The sequence below is a fragment of the Lissotriton vulgaris genome, chromosome 6 (assembly GCF_964263255.1).
Source record: "Lissotriton vulgaris chromosome 6, aLisVul1.2, whole genome shotgun sequence".
Lineage (NCBI taxonomy): Eukaryota > Metazoa > Chordata > Amphibia > Caudata > Salamandridae > Lissotriton > Lissotriton vulgaris.
In genome coordinates, this window is record NC_141694.1 from 1,266,938,757 (window position 1) to 1,266,961,139 (window position 22,383).

A 22,383-nucleotide genomic window follows, 5' to 3' on the forward strand; every position below is an offset into this window, starting at 1 on the left:
CCCTCTTATTACCACGTCAGGGTAGGCATGTATCTGAATCCATAGGTATCGCACCGGTTCATTGGTCCACACTAACGGGAATTCTGTTTGTATAGGCCAGGTGGATGCTGTGAGCGGAAATATCAATAATTTCTCCTAATTTGCTCTCAATCCTGGAGTTTGTTCTATCTATGTAGTACATCTTTTTTTAAACTTAAAAAAAAATTAAACTTTGTCCTAAGGGCTCCTCTTCATTTTGCTTAACCCATTCACTGCGGCGCAAATTTCCCCACTGTGCGGGCAGATTTTACACGTGCTGAAATCGGCCGACGCACACGCCCACCATGACGTCAGACAGCCGGGGGCCGTCCGACTCATGGGACGCTCAAATCAGGCCCCATAAAAAAGTCTGACATGCCTGAAATAGATAAAACACCTGGTGGAGGTATTTTGTTAGCATGGCTTAGGCAAGAGTACTAAACTTGAAGTAGCCGTGCACTGCACATAGCCACACAAACAAAAGACAACCACCTTCCGTTGTACTAGCACAGTTTGTACACTATATATGTCATTTTAGAAGGAACTATGCCCAACCTTTTGGCTGTCATTCCACTTACTGGATCTGGCAAATATCAGGCACAATAGTTTAACCAAAAGTGTTCTTCAAAAGCATAAACAATTTTCATCAACTTCCTCTGTTATTCAAATACTTTGTCAGTAAGTGTAGGTACAGTGCACAGCTAGGGTGGGCAACATTACACAAGATGAAGTCATACACCAAATTGAATCTGCTGCACAAATCCCATGTAGAAAGCAAAAAAAACTATTTTATTTTTCAATAAGGTCTTTGACACTATTTCTAATTTTACAATATGCACATGACAGTCTTATTTTTATTATCCAATAAGAATATTGGCAACAGTGTTAGTTATCTGTGTAGCATGCTTTTTCAAGAATCTGACTAGTTTTGGGAGAAAAGGCTGTGTTGCCTGGAAAAGAAAAAGATACACATATATAAATATACATTACAGTTGGGGGTTAAAGAAAAATAGTAAACATTTTTACATTTATAGGTAGCTTGAACCCTAAACATAAGCAAATCATGACCAAACAGCAATAGTGATTCATAAACTGCATTGAACAATTACATTACCTACATTTCAATACATACAGGCATTATAACTAATGTGGTTTTCAGTACACCTCCTACACAAGTAAAAAACAGGATAAGCGTTAACATCTTATGATTGTTATGAAGTGCTCAGTTGCACAATAACTCAGGACCAAAGTTTACGCTATAAAAGTGTAGACCCTGCACAGCCGAGCTCCCCAGGCTTCTGGGCTCCTTGCCAAGTTTCCCAGATCCATGCATAACTAACTGCAATGGTGTGGGTTTTTGACTTTCCACTCTGGGATTTGTCGTTTTTGTTTATCCACATAAAACCAGGAGTTAAATTCCCAGAAATCAAAGACTAAACTCCGGATTAGCTAGTGAAGCCTGAACCAAGGATTCTTGGGAGTTACAAGGAAATAGCAGGGTGATAAGGGGCTGAAAGGATTGGGATGGGCGGAGATACCCGATCTCACGATTCAGCAGCTTACTTTTCTAATCTCAGAAAGTGCTAAAGACAATGGGCCAGATGTAGGTAGCCCTTTACCGATCGGAATTGGCCGAAAATACCGATTTTTGGCCGTTTCCGACCGGTAAAGGGCTATGGAGATGTAGGGGCACCGAAAATGGACATATTCGGCAATTTTACTGAATCGGTATTTTTACCGAATCGGTAAAATTACAGAATCGGTAAATTTACTGATTTTGTAAATTTTACCGATTCGGTAAATTTACCATTCGGTAAAAATACCGAATATGTAATTTGAGATGTAGGTAGCATGTCTAACAGTGCTACAGGGCATTAAGAATTCGGTATTTACCATGCAATACAATTGCATGGTAAATTACGAATTCATGTGTACATGCACATCTGTGCATGTACACCTGTGCCATGTGGCACACAGACATGCCCTAAGGGCATGACTGTGTGCCACATGGCGCAAAAGCCAGTTACAGGGGTGCAACAGGGTGTCAAAGTGACACCCTGTCACCCTTAGCAATTCGGTATTTTTACCGATTCGGTAAATACCGAATCGGTATTTGCTAGTGAATCCTATGGGCTTCAAGGCCCATAGGATTCAATAGCAAATACCGATTCGGTATTTACCGAATCGGTAAATACCGAATCTTACCGATTCGGTAAAAAATACCGAATTTTTCCCTACATGTCATTTACCGATTTTTGAATACCGAATCGGTAAAATTCGGTATTTAAAAATCGGTAAATGACATTCATCTACATCGGGCCCTAGGGGCCCGATGTAGGTGGCAAATACCGGTCGGAAACGGCCGAATTCGGCCGTTACCGACCGGTATTTGGCATCTTGAGATGTAGGGGGCCAGATTTTACAGATTCTGTAAATTTACCGAATCGGTAAATTTACAGAATCTGTAAAATACTGAATCGGTATTTTTACCCATTCGGTAATTCCCAGATGTAGGTGAGACTCTTCTGAGTCCCAAAGGCCCTACAAATTCGGTATTTTACCACCCAATCCAATTGGGTGTTAAAATACCGAATTCAGGTGTGCATGCACATGTGTGCATGCACACCTAGCCATGTGACAGACAGACATGCCCTTAGGGCATGTCTGTGTGCCACATGGCGCACATGCCTATTTTTGGGGTGCCAGAGGGTGTCAAAGTGACACCCCCTGCACCCTTGCAAAATTCGGTATTTACCGATTCTGTAATTACAGAATCGGTATTGCCCATTGATTCCTATGGGCTATAAGGCCCATAGGAATCAATGGGCAATACCGATTCGGTATTTACAGATTTGGTAAATACCGAATCTTAACGATTCAGTATTTACAGAATCTGTAATACCTACATCTCCCCCCTTCATATTTACCGACTCTTAAATACCGAATCGGTAAAATTCGGTATTTAAGAGTCGGTAAATATGAATTACCTACATCTGGCCCTCAGTGCCATGCCACAGAAATTTGCACTAGTGAAAACTGATTCCACACAATTTTTCTCTTTGTGAAGATCATATGTTCTGACTACTATTTAAATGGAAATTATCACAGTATGTTTGAGACAAAGCCATTTTGCTCCATAGTTTCTTACAGGAGTATCAAAGATAGTGTAAAAATAGTTTCAAAAAAATAAATAAAAGGCAATTATGGATTAACATTAGTTGAACTTTCTCTGGTGCTTTTTAAATGATGTATAAACAATACATATGTAAAATAAGGTCTGTAATACGGACACAAACCTCAACATAACCTGCAAAGCCAATAAGTCTGTCTATCATGTGGGAAGATGGGAAAGAAGAGGAAGAAGTGGGCGCTGGAAGGCAAGAACTGATGTAAAGATGAGCTAAATACACAGGGCTTGGAAGGATGGAAGAGATGTCAATGGGGTACCAGGATTGTCATGGAGCCATTTTAGTTTAGAGATTAGACACATCAGTTCTGTAGAAGGAGGGGCAGGTAGTAGAAGATGAGGATGGATATTGGACACCCATTTTGAAGGACAACAACAAACCATGCATGTGGGGGTCAAATGAATACTCAACCATATGGCTCACACCCCTCCATTGACATTCCCTGTTGCTTAAATGGCTCACACCCCTCCATTGATATTCCCTGTTGCTTAAATGGCTCCCACCCCTCCATTGATATTCCCTGTTGCTTAAATGGCTCTCACCCCTCCATTGATATTCCCTGTTGCTTAAATGGCTCACACCCCTCCATTGATATTCCCTGTTGCTTAAATGGCTCACACCCCTCCATTGATATTCCCTGTTGCTTACCCTTTCTCTCTCAGAAACGTAGCAGATCTGGTTTAAAAGTATAGGGCTGCTCCTCTGAAACATTCCCGATGTGCCATGCCACAGTGAGTGCTGCGAAGACACAAAAAAAGAGAATGATGCAAACACTCAGTCAAAGTATTGTGCCCCTGTCAATAAGCATATTGTCCACCCCAAAAATCACTTTCTTTTCTCTAGTCTCCCTGGTTTGCTCTGCATAAGCTGCAGAAGAATTGTAAGCTTCAGTAGACTCTCTGTTGCCATGTTGTTGCCAGAACCCACTTTAGATTGTATGTAGTGAAGTAAACCTGCGCAATGCCAGTTGATTTTCTAGCACATAAGCATTCCTATGACTGCTTAATTGGGTAGGCAAAAGGAACAAATGTTAGACGGAATGCTGAACAATACAAACATTTACCCCCAGTCACAAAGATCTGTGTTAAATCGATCGTTATTTTGGTCACCACACCACCCGACCTTGGACCCAGCCATGTGGGTAGGCCAGTAGTAATGAACCACTGTAGAATGGTATTCTTCCTTACAGGAAATGAAAGCCCCTCTCTAAAGCAATTACAATTTTTCCTTCGGTGTTTAGTGTTTACACCTCTTTCCAGTGATTTTTCACCTTGATCAATGAAATGATATTTCTGATGCAAGAGCGATATTATCTTACCTTATATGCAATCACACTAACAAGGAAAATTAAGACTCATTCAGTAACAGGGGGCTCATTAATGCAACACCCTCTGCAACAAAATATGACGGCAAAAATTGACAACCTTCCTCATTATTTAAAATGAATAAGGAATTTATTTGACCATTACAAGACATCTGTTTTCTGCTTAAAACATGGAACGGAAACTGCACCAGTGAATATCTGGGTCAGCTTGTGAGATTCAGCTAAGGCTTCCTAAGCAAGATGATGCTTTTCAACCACTCTGTCTCATCTTCCTACACTATCACCGGTCTGTTGCACATATCATTGACCACTGCGCTCCAGTTGTTTGAAATCTCCCACCCTGCGAGGTCACATGAAGAGTACTGCATCATCCTTCATTCTGACCTAAAAGACACAGCCTTACCTTCCACTCCTAAGATGATGACTTGTAGATTTACTTGCAGGTCACAGGAAGCAACTCATGAATGTGACAGAAGACCTCAACGCAATAGAGATGTGGATGACTCCGATCAGCCAGACACTCCCTGGCTCCAAAACAAAAATCCTGGTGCTGAGACACCACATCTCCCTTAAAAAATACTGGCACTCTGATTCCCAACCTTCTTTGGAGATATTGTTCCATGAAAACCAAAGTCAGGGTCATAGTCTTTATATAGCCACAAACCCCAGTCCCAAATGACAGAAGCAGTGTCAATACCACTTTCTACTAAATATAGAACCTCAAAAAAATCTTGTCCCTCATCCCAAAAAATACCACCCCTGGAGGTAGGAACCTCAGTAAATGTGACTGCGGCTATTTCCTGTACATCACTCCCCCTGCCAAACCAAAGTACTACGAAAAACTGAAACTAGCCGTTCAACGTTCACCACTCACACTTTTTTCCAGATACAAAAGTATAGACCAATCAAACCTCAATAAAATAGTCTCACTTTGCCTAACCTTCAACTGCCTTTAAGGTTCAACACCCTTATACCTACAGAATAAAATCATTCGCCACCAGCTTACCATCTAAGATTCTAAGCAATCAACCTTTTAGTGGTTACTGGAGCCAATTGTAGAACACACTTCAGAGTCACTGGCTTTCCATTTTTCAATATCCTCCGCCCACACACTAATAATAGTACTAGTAACCTGACCTTCAGGAATTAAAACTAATATTGATCAAATTATTGCTTACTTGCACAACCACTTATCAATACAATTAGAAACAATAAGAATGTCATGCAATAACAGTCATTCCTATACAACATGTGTCTTGCAGAAGCCTAGAAACAGTTGACATGAAGTGAGTGCTTAACTAAACAAATAAACATAAAAGTTTGTCAAGAATCATGGTGTCAGCATTAAGTGGTTATCTAGGGCTAGGTGGATGGAGATGACATCGGTCTGAGTTATATAAAATAAGAATGTAGGGTCAGATTTATCAAGGCTTTGTGTTGGTGCAACGTCACAAAAAGTCATGAGAACCGGTCCAACGTCTTGATAAAGTTTTCAATTTTCAGTGCAAACGTTTATTTGTGAGGAAGGTTGACTAAGAATAATGCAAAGTAGCTGTTTGTGTTACTTTGCATTACTTTGTGTCAAGGGGTGTTACATGGGTGGTACATGGGCGTTCCCATGTAATTACCCAAGGAGTTTAACACAGAGCCCCATCTACTAACGGAGGTAAACAGGGGTTTACAGAAAACAATATGCCTCCATGAGAAAGGCACAAAGAAGGAAAAAATTTTTTTCTCCAAACTGTTCGCTCATTGCATGTGTATAAAGAACATGCACAAAGTGGCAAAGTTTAAAAGTAAGTCTAAGCAAAGTATTTTGTACTGGAGGGTTTGGGTTATCATTTCGGTACAAAACCTTCTGGTACTAAAGTTTCTGCATGGCGCTAGGCAACCTTACAGAGAACAAGAACCTGGGAAAATGGCAGCAGTGCACTATCTGTGTAGATGTGACACTAGCCAGCTCTCTCCCTTCCACGCAACACACCACAGTAACTTTGGTTGTCGCACTGGGCTGCATGAAAAGTAGATTTTCCCCTTAGAGCTTAATGGCATTTTCAGAATGAGAAAGCAATAGTTTAGAGATTTGATCATTTGGGGGGGTATAAAAGATTGCAGAACATATAAAGACAATTCACTGATAGAGAATTGTGACAGCAGGCACTGGGTGGGGAAAAAGGAAACACTCACACACGGGTCTGTCCACTGATCACTTACCCTCTGCCTTCCTGAAGTGTGATTTATGAGGCGACACACCAATGCGATGCTGCTCTCTTGTTTTCCATCTGTGGTGCGTAAGTCTGGCAACTGTGAAGAGTCCGAAAAAAGTATCATCCAAGATAACTCCCAACAGCCACAACAGAGCCCTTTATTTTTAACTGACTGTAGTTCTTCTATTGTCATGTAATTGACTTTCGAAATAACGACCCACAGATATATCAGGACCAAAACACATGTTTGCAAATAGCAGAGAGGAATGAATAATTACATAGAAAAACTAATTCAGGTTGGTAAAGCTGTTTTCTGTGCATAGGGCTGATGCTTTAATGCATGGCAAGAAAGCTTTAGAATGCCCATCTATCGAATAAAGCCTGAAAATGGCGTTTTTGAAGTGTCTGTGGAGTGGCCAAGCAAAATGTGTCTATGCTATTTGTAGAGAAAACTCAGACACTGTTTCCTTCTGTGCAGAGATCCATAAAGAAGATGCAGGAGAACAGAAGAGATGATTCCTGACCATTTGCAATCATGGCATAAACATGAAGCACCCAGAGTGGGCTAGGAGGGATGGAGATGACATCAATGTGGCAACTATAGTAGGATAAGGTTGGCCAAGGATTTGGAATCTGATCTGGGTGCCTAAAACTGGCTTCTTTGATCACTCTGTAGTTACCCTTATGGGCAAAAGATGAGATGATGGAAAATGGGGTTTTAGAATGTCCAGTGGTGAAATATTGTAAAAAAATATTGATCTAGGCCATTCTATTACAGCTAGCATGGAAACATTTAAAAAACAAGCTAATTCCCTATCCACTGATTACCTCTCACTTACTCTTTGACTTTCTCTATCATAAGGGACAAGGCTTGTGGGGCCAGATGTACGACCATTGTGTTTTGCGAATCGCAAATTGCGACGTTTTGCGACTCGCAAAATGGAATGTACAACAGTGTCTGTGACACTATTTGTGATTTTCAAATGGGTCGCAAAGTACCTGCCTCGTTAATATTCAAGAGGCAGGTCGCAATTCGTGACCCATTGGGAATGGCCTGCAAACACAGGGATGGTGGCCTATTGGGGACAGCAGACCCCAGTGTCTGTGTTTGGTTTTTCAATAAAGCAACTTTTTTTTCCAAATTCAGCCCGTTTGGGAGTGGCTTACCACCTACTTGAAGTAGGCTGTAAACTGCAAATGTTTTGCCACCACAAATGCTGTTGCAAAACAATGGTACATTCCATTTTGACTCGCTATTAGGGAGGGATGCCCTTTGCATGCCCCTTCCTAATAGCAACTTGCAAACACTATTTTGCGAGTCACCAACTCGCAAAATAGCGTTTGTACATACCACCACCCTTTTTTGTGGACACAAATGGGCCGATTCCGCGTTTGCGACTGCTAAAAACGGTCATACATCTGACCCCCGGTCTATTCCACTTCAAGTGTGGAAGGGCTGGGTTCTTGCTATGAAGATACCACTAAAAGCATTAGGCAAGATTCAGTTCAAGGACAATCTCCTCTATCCACACACATGAAGTCTCTCTCATTCCAAAATGAAATACATTTTGCTTTTTACTGGTGTGCAGACTACAGGTGATCTCCTAAGTGGGAAGACGGCTTATGTTTAAGTCTGACCACTTTGTGAGATGATCGATGATTACTTTAGCAAATCTGGCACAGTGCCTAAAAAATAGTTTTGGGTAACATGTAGCCCAATTAATTTATTTAGTGTGAACAGGTTAAAAATGGAAATTACATTTTTGGTATGCTGGGAGAAACATTTCAGGGTAAGGTAACATGAGTAATGAGTAACCATTTATCCAGATATAAAGGGAAAGACAAAGAAGGGTGTTCCAGGTCAGCGATAATCATGCAGCACAGCAAAAAGCCTCAGTTACACTGCAGCTGAAGAACTGGTGCAGATAAGAAATTTGGTCTGGGACTACATGGCCCAGCAGCAAAAGATGACCAGCTACCCAACACCTCAGTATCACTTCAACCAGGTAAGGTGCTCCCTTCTTTGCCCAGTGTTCCCTTCCGTCATGCACTGACTTTGTGCAGCCTTCTCCTACTTTACCACCACAACTTCTCCTAAGCTCTGATTTCTACACCCAGATGTCACCATACAATTGGGTTCCCACTTCAACGCAGCCTACCCATGCTCCTGCACACTACCACATTCAACCTCAGACTTACTTATCCCACACACGGCACTAGCCTCTTCATCCATTCATATGCATGTACTTTCATCTAACCACCTATCCATGGACTCAGTTACTCTACAACCATCCAAGTACTTACTCTTCAATTTAGTCACCTTTCATGTTTAATGATCAGCAGTCAAAATTTAATCTGCAGTTATTTTTAAGCATAGAGGGACAGCTCCCTCTTCTGTCCCTGTTTAAAAACCACTGACTTCACTGATGTGCATACCTCTTGGTGCCCTTGCATACTCAGAGTATTTAAGGCTTATGTACTCTGAGTATTTAACAGTGGCACCGATGGGAAGGTACTGCAGTGAATTTGGTATTTGGCAGCGCTATTTCTTAGAGCAAAATGCATCCTCACATCCATTTTTGGGTGCAAGGGTGCATGTAGCACTAAGAAAATAGAGGCAAATGCACACTCCGCTCCATCGCTGAATTCCGCAGAATTTTAATGTAATCCCACAGAATTACATGGTATCACATTGGACCGTTCTGCCTGCCCCATATAGAACTACCTGACTGCAAGATTTGGCTTTGCAACTTCTCCAGGAGGAAGACTGGTAAGCCCAGCAGAGGGTGGTATATACTTAGCTAACTTGGAAGGTATGAAGGCAATGACTAGGAAAATATGCAAATTACAAAGAAAAAAATGTGATTTATTTAGCTGATGTACGAGTCTTTTTCCCTTTAGCTTTATCATTTCCCCTGGTACAAAAACAAGGATCTAGAGTAAAGAAGTATTGATCCATGTATTAGAAGACACCTGACTATTTTCGGAGGAGAAAACCAGTGATTACTTCTAGCAAATCTGGCAGAGTCTAAAAAATATTTTGAGTAATATGCAGCCTAATTAATTTGTTTACTGTGAATAGATGTAGAATACAAAATAGACTGATGGCATGTGAGAAGCCCATTGAGCCAGAAATAAATGTAAAGGGTTCATGGGTATCGAGAATCATGCTGTGAAGAAGAAAAGCTTAGCTCTTTGGAGGACGTAGGTAACATCAATGTATTGAAGGCAAATGAGAAAGAGGGGTGCTGAGGGTGTACTATTCAGATTTTTCCTCTACTGATATGTGCATTAATTCACTTAAAATGTTCTTCCTTTGAAAATGCATGTAAGGCGCCCATGTGGTGCAATGCAGTTGTAAAATTTTCATTTCAGCCCACAGAAGCATTTGCATTCTCCCACTAATTTCAAAACTCTTCAGTCACCCATAGCACTCTGCCTAAGTCAAAAGGTGATCATAAATGCTCCAGTACGATCAATATTGTTTTGAGGAAATCATAAGTGAAGTGATAGCAGAGGTCTTCCCTGCTGTCCCCCCGGTTATAAGCCTTTTTTTGGCTATTTGGGGTAGCTCAAGCTTAGCCCCTGTAACTTTTTGTCAACATAAGATATCCACACCAAATTTGCGTCCTTTTCTTCCAACATCTCTGGAATTTTAAAGATACCCAGGGTTTGTGGATTCTTCTGGAGGGGACCCAGAAATTAGCCAAAATACAGCAAAGCAAATTTCTTTTTTGTGTCTAAAAATGGGAAAAAAGTGCTGCAGAAGAAAGTATCAGTTTTTTTTCCCTGCAGAAGGTATCAACAAACAGTTTGTGGTACTGAAATCTTCATCTTCCAAGCTTTGAGGGACAGACAGACTTTTGTTAGAAAACCCATATGTTTTACATAGCTTTGGCATTTTTCTGGGACTTAGCCTATTTTTGCTAGTTTTTGTGCATCAACCTCCTTCCAGTTAGTGGTAAAAATAGGTATGAAAGCAATAATGGATCCTGAAAAACTATACATTTCTGAAGTGGATACATTTCTGAATTCAGCAAGGGCTCATTTGCGTAGATCCTTAAGGTTTTTTTATAGAAACTAACAAATAAAAATAGGAAAAATTGAAAATTAGATGAAAAAAAACAGCCATTCATGCCAACGTGGTCACCTGTAACTTCTTCTATGTATTTCAGATTTTTTAAAGCAATATACTGTTACATCCACTGGACACTTTTGGTTGTGGGGATATATAGGACTTGTAGGTTCACCAAGAACCAGAGGAACCCAAAGCCAATAACTGAACTGGGTCTTTCAATGGTTTTTCATTGTGTACCGGGTATATAGCAATTCATTTGGTAAAATATAAAGAGTGAAAAATAGGTATCAAGGACACCTATGTATTTACAAAATAGGAACAAAATATAGAGTTTAGAAACATTAGCTATTTGCATATCTCCGAAATTGTGGAAACCCATACTAGCACGTGAATTATATTTCATTTTTCAAAGTGACTTATTTTTTACACATTGTCTTACATTTGAAAGGCAGAAATGTTTAGAAAGTCAACAGGGAATGTCAGTTGCTCTACAAATCTGTGTTCCCTAAGTCCCCCAATAAAAATGGTACATCACTTGTGTGGGTGCCCATGTCAGGAAACGGGCCAAAACCCAACGTGGACACACCACATCTTTACAGTGAAAACTGGCCCTTTTTTTAAAGTGCCTAGCTGTGGATTTTGAACCCTAGCTCTGCTGGAACCTAGGGAAATCTGGCATACCTGTAACTATTTAAAAACTAGACACTCCATGGAATCCATGAAGGGGTGAATTGTGTAGCTCTTGCAAACCTCAAACTTTGAAAAGAAAAACACAATTTCATAACATTTCTGTGATGGAAAGTTCTGGAATCTGCACGGAACCACAAAATTCATGCACCCGAATTCCCCAAAGTCTTTTAATAAAAATGGTACTTCACTCATGTGGGTAGGCCTAGTGCCCACCACAGGAAACAGGCCAAAATGCAACGTGGACACACATCACAGTTTTAGAGTTTTAGAGTGAAAATAACCCTTTTTTTTCAAAGTGCCTAGCTGTGAATTTTGAACCCTGCCGGCACCTAGAGAAACCTAGCAAACCTATACATTTTTTAAAACTAGACACCCAGGGAAATCCAGGAGGGGTGACTTGTGTGGTTCTCACCAGGTTCTGTTACCCAGAATCTCTTGCAAACCTCAAAATGTGTCGCAAATATAAAGTTTCCTCACATTTCTGTGACGGAAAGTTCTGGAATCTGGCAGGATCCACAAAATTCCACCCACCTCACATTCCCCAAAGTCTTCTGATAGAAATCATACCTCACTTGTATGGGTAGGCCTAGTGCCTGCGACAGGAAACATGCCAAAACGCAACGTGGACACACCACATTTTTACAGTGTAAACTGACCCTCTTTTTCAATGTGCCTAGCTGTGGATTTTGAACCTGGAGAAACATGGCTAACCTATACATTTTTGAAAACTAGACACCCAGGGGAATCCAGGAGAGGGTGACTTGTGTGGCTCTCACCAGGTTCTGTTACTCAGAATCCATTGCAAACCTCACACTTTGTCACATGAACCACATTTTCCTCACATTTCTGTAATGGAAAGTTTTGGAATCTGCGTGGGTCCAGAAAATTCCACCCACCCCACATTCCCGAAAGTCTCCCAATAAAAATGGTACCTCACTTGTGTGGATAGGCCTGGTACCTGCGACAGGAAACAGCCCGAAACACAACTTGGACATACCCCATTTTTACTGTGAAAACTGACCCTTTTTTTGCAAAGTGCCTAGCTGTGGAATTTGAACCCTAACTCTGTCGGCTCCTAGGGAAACCTAGCAAACCTATACATTTTTTTAAACTAGACACACAGGGGAACACAGGAGGGGGTGACTTGTGTGGCTGTCACCAGGTTCTGTTACCCAGAATCCCTTGCAAACCTCAAACTTAAAAAAACAAAACATTTTACTCATATTTCTGTGATAGAAAGTTCTGGAATCTGTGTGTATCCACAAAATTCCACCCACCTCGCATTTCCCAAAGTCTCTCAATAAAAATTTTACCAAACTTGTGTGGGTAGGCCTAGTGCCTAAGAGAGGAAAATGCCTAAAATGCAAAGCGGACACACTACGGGCCTCATTTATGAGGCTGTGCGTCACTTTTATGCCGCCTGTGCGTCACTTTTTGATGGGGATGCGGATGCAGGCTCAGCCATTTTTTCTAGCAACAAACATCTGCATGGTTTGCAAACCCCACTGCTCCCCTCGCTACTGAGACCAACATGCTCACCACCACCATTGCTTGAAATGACCGTAAGCCCCTTGTCCCTAGAAAACTCCACGGCACACCCTTATCAACGCGGTACCTCAAAGCACAGGAACATCAGCACACCTCTGGAGACCTCAATTGTGAGAGGAAAGCCCCATGATTCAATTTCCAATCAGCAATTATCACCCGCCTACGCAGCCGATCAGGCTATATGCAGTCGGGGCAATGTCCTGCGGCCCCCACTGAACGAGCTCAAAGCCAATTCAAAAACTACTTCAGCACCAAAACTAGCCAATGAATTAGCCAGTCGTCCAACCGAAAGGGATTCCGGGGCCGGCCTACAGACACCAACACCGGCTCGCCCCAAGGAAACACAACCTAGCTCGGCTCCGGGCATACAATCTATGAGCCACAGCCACAGCACACCCATCAAGTCTCATTCAACGGCTGGATGTGCTCCACCACTCACAGATCCGGAAACCTAAGGCTTAGCAACAAGCACCTCGGGCAGGGAGGCAGCAAGTCCTCACAACTCTAGCCGGAAAGCTGAAGGCAGGGCAATAGTGTCTTACCTTAATACACAAGAATGGGAAGACATGCTAGCAACCTACACACCAGATCACAAAGAGCCCCACTCCCTCGATCCACCTCTGGTAGCCAACAACATCAACTACTCCATTACCATCTCTAATGAGAAAGAGCGGGGGAAAGAACACAACACCAGAACCTGGAACTCACTGCTAAACACAATCCAGTTAGCAGTAGATGCCCTGCAATATCAATCAGAGAAAATGGAGTTACAACTCACCCTTCTTAATACACTGGCAGTTTTTACAGCCGGCATCGACGACAAGCTGGGTAACATGAATAATATTATAATGAGAGCACAAACAAGCACCTACCTGAGCTGCAATTGCAGCCAGGCAGTAGACAAATTAGCCACACTGCCCTCAATGTTAACTGACTTAATAGGTGATATAAGGAATCTACACAGAGGAAATGCAATAAAAGAAATGGGCCCCATTAAAACCGAAGAGGGAGACTCCAGGAGTAAAACACCCGGAACAAAGCCAACCGCCCATCATGCCCCTGCAAATGAGGAGACAACCCAGACAGGACTGGAGTTCCCGCAAAAACTCAACAGCGTCAACAAAAAAGAAAAGGGTGTAAGCAAAAATCTCGAATAGCTACAACAAAATACTTCCCCATCTTCTTTGGCACAAAGGAAAAATCTTCGGTTAACACAAACAATGCCCATCTCACAGATGGGGAAGACCATGTGCCCAGCAGCTCAATCCAGCAGCAAAAATTAAACAGCAGCTTGCCGGACCAAGAAGGGCAAGGGCCCCAAGATCCATCGGCAAGAGACCAAATTGAACAAACAGACGCACACAGAGATGAGGCAACAAAGACCAAACCGCTTACACAGCCTAGCAGCACCAAGAACAAGCAAGAGTGGGTCTCCGACGGCCAAGCGGGAGACCTAGTACTGCTAAATAAGGAGCCCCCTTTCCAAAGGGAATCACCCGATGAGACGACCAACCAAGATACAGCAAGCAACCACCTACGTCAAACTCTAAGGAGGGGGCCAGGAAAAGAACCATTGGCTCAACGCTAAGCTCAAATCACGAAGATCTAATTAGAGACACACCAATCACGACTATTCATTCTGTTCCTAGCCATTCAGAGTATTCACAGGTAAAATGGCCATTCGAAACGCGAACAACACTAAAGCAAACTATTTCAACCAAAGCATTAACACACACCGCCAATAAGCCAGGCGAAGGTAACCACCTGGCGTTTCACGAAGCTCACGCAGGTCGTGGCTCATTAGTCCGAGCACATCACATATCAATAAAACAGCAGGCAGTAGGAAGCACACAACAATCAACAGAGATCTTGTTTTTTTACCCAGAATACATGTCACAAGGGCAGCAGGACCTGCTAAATCGTGGTAACATTCTCAAATTAATGGAATGCATTCCCAACCTGGGGGGGATAAGTACAAAGGACTTAATCTCTGTAGAATTTTTAACCGCTGCCAACCAAAACAGCCCGGAGGCGACCAAGACCACTTGGTCCTTTAGTAATGTTGCAGATTCAATTGTAGTGGAAGCAGAGCAATTCAAGAATTGGGGCATTAAGCTGGTCCCCTTTCAAAGACCAGCTTATCCCTCGCCACTCCTTCGGAGGACAAGACCAGAATCAGAGACATAACAGGTAAATACCTTTATTGTTCTCAGGGGTGCCCTGGGAAGCTCGCACAAAATAAGAGAGAACAGCCCCTGGCAGCGATCAACAGATAGGCCGACGGTGGCAACTGGCTCCGAGCTAGCGCTCACAACGAGCAGGCGAAGCCCAGTTTTAACCGCATCGCTGCTGCGGCGATTTTTGCGCTGTGCTGCTTTTTTTAAAAAGCTGCGTTACATGACGAGCTCAGCTCGTCATCAGCACACGCCACCCGTGGCTGATGACGAGCTGAGCTCGTCATCAGCAGCGAAGGGGTTAAAGGACCATCAGACCCACACTTTCACCACTACTAAGCCCTTGCGAGGAAGTCCGCCAAATAGGAACACACGCAGCCCCCGGGGACGGGCAGAAGCTAGTGTAAGGAGGCACCACACCAAAATCAAGTACCAACAAGAGAAAGATTGTCCCGAACTATCTTCATACGTCCTGAAGAGGCTTGACGCCACCAACAAATTAGAGACGATAAAAGGGGAAGGGCACCAACTATAGGCATTTGTTCTTGGAACATAAACGGCCTAACCTCAAAAATGGACGACCCAGACTTCCAAAAGTATATCTCTCTCTTTGATATAATAATGTTGCAAGAAACATGGCTTACAACTACACAACATATCACAGGCTTCACTTGCTATTCAACAGCAGCGGTCCGAACTAACAGATTTGGCCACCAGTCAGGAGGCTTGGCCGCATACGTATCCACTACAACAATACCTTCGACAGGCCTTATGGACTCATCTACATCCACAACCCTAACAGTAAAGATAAAATTACAGCTTGGGAACAAAGAAGAAGAGATATGCCTTGTCAACGCATATGTCCACCCCAAATAGTTAAAGATTCCATATAAATCTCCAACCAATTGGCGGAGTATGTCACTCAGATGGAAAAGCCACTCTTCCTCCTGACAGGGGACTTTAACCAAACTTACTTGGCTCATTTATTTATTTATTTACGGGTTTATACCGCGCTAGGATCACCTCCCGAAGGAGTATCTCCGCGCCTTGAACACCTTTACAGCTTGTGGCAGTAAGTACACAGATATCACTAATTGGAAAATAGGAAGGTTTTTAACAGTTTTCTGAACGGGAGATAGTCCTGGCATAGTCTCAAAGAGAGAGGGAGGCTGTTCCACAACCTTGGTCCGGCTATGGATAGTGCCCTTCCACCTTGCCTGGTCTTTCTAGCTCTTGGGACCTGTAGTAAGGCTTGGTCACTAGATCTCAGGGACCGTACAGGTTTATAGAGGGAGAATCTGCTGTTTAGATACTCAGGCCCTCTGTTCTGGAGGCTCTTATGTATAGTACATCCAATCTTGTACTTCACCCTTTGTTTAATGGGTAGCCAATGTAAGGTGTTCAAAAGAGGCTTCGATGGTGTACGGGGTGGCTGATTTAGTACAAGACGGGCCGCTGTGTTCTGGACTACTTGCAATCTCGCAATAACTCCCTCATTTGCTGATAGGAGCATCCCGTTGCAGTAGTCCAGACGACTCAGTATTAGGGCCTGCACTAATGTTCTCCTAGTTGAGTCAGGGAGTATAGGGAAAACTTTCCTCAGCATGGCGATCACATGGAAGCATGAGCTCACCACTTGATTGCTGTTTTGTTTCAGGGAGAGCTCCTGATCCAGGCGCACGCCAAGATTTTTTACCACCTGCTTTGGCTCTGGGACTGGGCCTAGATCTTGCGGCCACCAGTCTGGGGACCATAGGAGCTTTGCCTCACCGAACAGCATCACTTCCGTTTTTGCAACGTTGCATTGCAAGAAGTTAGATGCCATCCAGTGGGCCACTGCCTTCATCCCCGAGGAGAAAGAGTTCCTGACCGTCTCAGTGAGATGTTTGAACGGAAAGAGGAGTTGGGTGTCATCCGCGTATGACATAGGGATGAACCCATGAGATCTCATGATGTTTGCCAGGGGGGCCACATAGATATTAAAAAGGGTCGGGCTTAAGCAAGAACCCTGTGGCACCCCCTTTGAGATCTCCAACTCCTCTGACCGGTGGGGACCCAGGATGACTGTCTGGGTGCGGTCAGTCAGAAAACTCCATAACCATGCCAGAGCTCCACCTTCCAGACCGATGTTCACAAGTCTGGTGGTCATGATGTCATGTGACACGGTGTCAAACGCCGCAGACAGATCCAATAGCACCAGGATGACGGAGTAGCCCCCATCCTGGTACATATGTAGGTCGTCTGCGACTGACAGCAAGGTGGTCTCGGTGCTGCGGCTTGGCCTGAAGCCCGATTGAGAGGGGTCCAGGCCATGTGTATCCTCAACGAACCTGGACAGATGTCTGTTAACATATTTCTCTATCATTTTACCCATAAAAGGGAGAAGAGAGATGGGGCGTAGGTTGGCAAGATCCGTCCAAGGAATGGTGGTATTTTTCCTTAGCGGTCTTACCAGAGCCCGTTTCCAATCTCTCGGAACTTCTCCCGTACTTAACGATAGATTAATTAGTTTCTGGATACCAGGACCAAGAGTTTCAGCTAACATGGGCATGATACGGGCGGGAACAGAGTCCTGCGGACTGCCGCTCTTAATCACTTTTGTAAGGGCGATGACTTCCTCTAAGGAAATAGGGGGAAAGTTTTTTAATTGATTGGCCTGTGTGTCCCGCTGCGGACTTTTGTGAGAGGGGGTATTAGGATCGGCAACTTTAATCGATTTTGCGGCCAGTATCTTTGCATAAATTGAATCGATTTTGTTCATGAAGAAGTGTGAGATCCCATCACATAATTCTTGTGAAGCAACCTCCACCGTCTCGCATGCTACAGGCTTGGTGAAAGTTTGCAGGATTTGAAAAAGAACTTTAGAGTCCTTCCCAGCCTCTGCAAGTTGCATAGCAATGTGACTTTTCCGGGCCATCCTTATGGCTTTATGATAAGATCTAAGGGATGTTAGATAACATTGTTTGTCCTCCTGACTCCGGGATTGTCTCCACACTTTTTCCAGCTTTCTGGACTTTTGTTTCATATGTCTCAGGTCTTCAGAGTACCAGACTTCTTGTCTGGCTGCTTGGCGGGGTTTATACACTTTCAGCGGAATAATGCCATCAATTGTTTCATTGACAGCATTTACAAACCGATTGAGCTCAGTTGACATCATTCCCTCATGCTCATTAATCATAGGGGCTTGATAAGCTTCTCGAAAAGTGTCCTGTGTTAGTTTGTGCCAAGGTCTTCTCTTGGTGGCTAAGGTGGTCGTTACATTAGTAGAAGAAGAGGCTTTGGCTCTAAATAAAATCTACACTATACCATCACAAAGTGCCCCTCTAAACAGGAGAAAGCATCAAAACAATGGTCTACTCCAAGACCTAAAACACCAAAACCTTCGGGCATTAAATGGAAGATTTACGACTGACTCTCCTCCAGTAGAAACCTTTTATTCACACACAGCCAGCTCCATCCTGGACTATACCTTTGCCAGTCTGGCATTATTTCTACACATCCTGGGGTTCAGAATGGGGGATAAGGGTGAAAGCGACCATCGTCCCCAGGAATGCCACATGACATCAAAGACGCCAACTGCAATTAGGCCAGACAAAACGCTTGGGGCAATTTATTCCATTAATCAAAAAAGGACCAAATGCATGCCAGCCAACTCAACCACTCTGGTCGAAACTGCCCTTCAAATATATAATACACAAAAACCAAATGCAGCTGGGCACATCTCTCACTGTGAGCAATACACAGGATCACTGCTAAAAGACTTGACAACTAAGACCGTCCCAAAAAATAACTCCTATAAAGAGAGCAGTAAAACCAACCTAAAGAGAGGACCGAAAGCACAATTAAGGTTACAAAAAAGATTAGTAAACCTGACCTTACGGAAGCTAAGATCAGCTCCCAAAAATGTATATCTACGAGCTGCGCTGAAAAATCAAAGGGCTGAGCTCAATCGCACAAAATGGAATATAAAAAAAGACGCTGAAAATGAGGCCTGGGCAAAACTACTATATGATACCAAAAGCAATAATAGTGCCCGCTTCTGGCAATCAGGAGCACAAAGACGTACCAACACAGAGCCAGACTCCACAACGTTCATGCCGCTGTTACTGATCAAGAGAGAGCAAGGCCCACCCAAAAATAACTTGGACATATCAGCTGCTCAGCTTACAGCCTTAATAACAAAGCAGATTTGTAAGGGCAGGAAAGAAGGAGCTCCAGGACCCAACGGCATTCCGCCAGCCCTGTTTAAGGAAAAAAACACAGAATGGGCGACCATCATGCAACCGTTATTCACGGAAATTAGACTCCTAAATAGAATCCCAGAATCTTGGAGGGGGTCGACGATCATCCCCATATACAAAAAAGGCGACAAAACAGACCCTAACAACTATCGCCTAGTAGCCCTCCTTGATAATGAGGCAAAATACTTCGCGGGAACCATCTTAGAGGAGATTGTGCTATGGGCGGAATCAAACCAGATCATACCACTAAACCAGACCGGTTTCCGGAAAAATACCAGAACAGCAACCAACATTCTGGCTATCTCTCTAATTATTGATGCAGCAAAAACCAAAAAGCTGCCGCTGCACCTGTGCTACATCGACTTCAGTGCAGCATTCGACAACGTCGAGAGAGGCAGACTCTGGGGGAAACTAGCACAATGGGGCATACCGCAGCCGACTCTAAACATGCTGAAGTTTCTCCATTCTGATACCTGGGTGCAGGTGAAGCTAGGAAGCGGCACCCATTTGTCATCTAAAGTTCGCACCACCAAAGGCCTCAAGCAAGGGTGCGTGCTTGCCCCATAATTGTTTAATCTGTTCATGGCGGATCTACCAAGCCTACTCAACACATGTAACTCCCACTCCCCGAGGATGGGAGGGAAAACTCTGGGTAACCTTTTGTACGCTGACATCGTCGTACTACTCAGTCACACCTATATCGGCCTTCAGCAGCTTCTGATCCAAATGCACAGTTACGCAACGGAAAACAACCTAAAAATAAACCTGAGCAAGACACGCACCATGTCAATCAACACCAACAATAAACAAGAGAAGTCCTGGACCCTGGGCGGCCGAAAAATAGAGCCAGCATGCGAGTACAAATACCTGGGAGTCATTTTTGACAGAGAAGGTACATTTGCACAGCAGAAGCAGGAAACAAAAAGGAGAGGGGATTTGATCGCCGTTACGTTGAAAAATTTACCCAATCAACTGACGGGGCCAACTTTGACCCCTTACTTGAAAGTTATTCAGGCTAAGCTACTCCCCTCGATCTCCTACGGCAGCGAGGCACTACGAGGAAGAGATTCCAAGAACCTGGATACTATCCAGGTAAAAGCCTACAGAACAATGTTTGCGCTCCCGCCGTACACCTCGCCCGCCCAAATAAGGTTAGTGTTTGGCTTGCAAAAACAAGATCTTGCTAGACAAGGAGCCTACATCATTTGCTGCCACAAACTCCGCTCTGCCACTACTGACGCACTAAATTCGCTGTTATTGCAAGACATACAAAGTAGGAACGTATCTCAGGCAAGAACTTACCTGCAGGCAGCATTGGGGGCCATTAAACTATCTGCGATCTGGGACATGCAACTCGGGCATAACCCGTTTGAAAAACTAGTCTGGAAAAACGTCAAATCTCTTTCCTTACTAGAGGACAAGGCCGCCTTTGCAAAAAGAAACCATGCATGGATGACACTCAATTCGTATAAATCCCTGACATCACAATCATATTTTAGTCAGGGTTATCCAAAAGCCATAAAACTGAGGTTTTTGAAACACAGACTAGGGATTTTGCCCAGTAGAGAGCATCTTCCACCATGGCTCAGGAGCAACGGCCATGAAGCCTGTCCGCTCTGCATCCTAGAGAAGGGCGAATTCCTCCATATGACCTGTCTTTGCGAAGAGCTTTGGCAAGCCCGCCAACAGCTCTTAAAGGACCAGTTCAAACAGATAGGGACTAGCACTAGAAGGCAAGCGGTGCTTGCCTTCTTGAATCCTGCAAACACTAAACTGAACTTCAGATATGTCAAGTTCCTTGCGATGATCGAGCAAAGACTGTTAAAACTTCCAAAATCGGCGTTCATCGACACAGGCAACAAGTAGGCGGACATCAGGACGCAAGGGAACATGCTGCCCTGGCCCTAGAAAAATGCTCCTGGACAATTACACTGGGTCTTTTACTGTATGATTTCTGAAAACGATTATAACGAACACATTTTTTATGACATTTTAAAACTTTTTTGTAAAACGTTTTTGCACTGGTTTTAATTAACTATGCATAATAAACTTACCTTACCCTTACCCTTACCCAGTGAGATAGAGGATTATGCTCTGCAATGGTTGCTATTGCCATATGGCGGGCCATAGGCTTCCAAAGGGTATATAAGCTTCCAGGGTGAAGTAGGTGCATGAAATATAATGCTGATATTGCTGATAATATTATAGAAGTGCAGTTTTACATTTATTCTTTACAACATTGTTTGAAGGAAGGCATGGTGTTTGAAAGGTGAGTTTGGAGGTCTGAGGAACTGCATATAGTCAGCATGCCGTTTCACACTCCTGCATCAGGGCACTGTAAATTACACAACAATGTACAAACAGACCACCATATGAACACTCTCACATGTTGCAACGAGGTGTGTTATTGTATATATTATGCTATATTTACTTTCCCTCTCTAGGAGTGAGCAGCCTTATTGCACATCTCTCTATATTTTATTCAGAGCAAGCCTGTCTTTTATTTGCAGAGCCAAATAAGATAAACAGTTCCAAAGTTTTAGCAAAAGGTGACCTTTATCCTACTAGGTATTGATTGCCTGTGAATGTGATCTATATCACAATGTTAAGCAACAAAATATCAATCTGCAACATCGAGTTAAAGATACTACTATAGACCATATACTCTGAAATTACTATTCTTTTTTTATATCTCTTTATTCAATTTTCACAGAGAAAAACAAACAGCATAACATATCCCCCAACTGTCGAGGACTTTGAGCAGAAAATGCATCAATTATTATATAGGTCTTCCCGGGCCGGAACATGATGCCAACACAGTCATTTTCCTTTCATTGTTTGCATCAACATGACAACCCACCAGTTCAACTTGTGGCTCAAGCCCGTTCCACCCTCCATCAGCTAAGAATCTCCCA

At 43.2% G+C, this 22,383-nt stretch overlaps 1 protein-coding gene across 1 annotated transcript in view; it reads right to left on the bottom strand.

Moving 5' to 3' along the window:
• Positions 1 to 875: 875 nt before the first annotated feature.
• LOC147708743 (uncharacterized) overlaps positions 876 to 22,383 on the bottom strand; it is a 110,044-nt gene continuing 88,536 nt past the window's right edge. Inside the window, exons 11-13 of the mRNA XM_086925774.1 lie at positions 6,745 to 6,834; positions 3,855 to 3,944; positions 876 to 968 (exon numbers count right to left, since the gene is read on the bottom strand). Coding sequence (XP_086781900.1) covers positions 876 to 968; positions 3,855 to 3,944; positions 6,745 to 6,834 — 273 coding nt within the window. The remainder of the gene's footprint in view (positions 969 to 3,854; positions 3,945 to 6,744; positions 6,835 to 22,383) is intronic.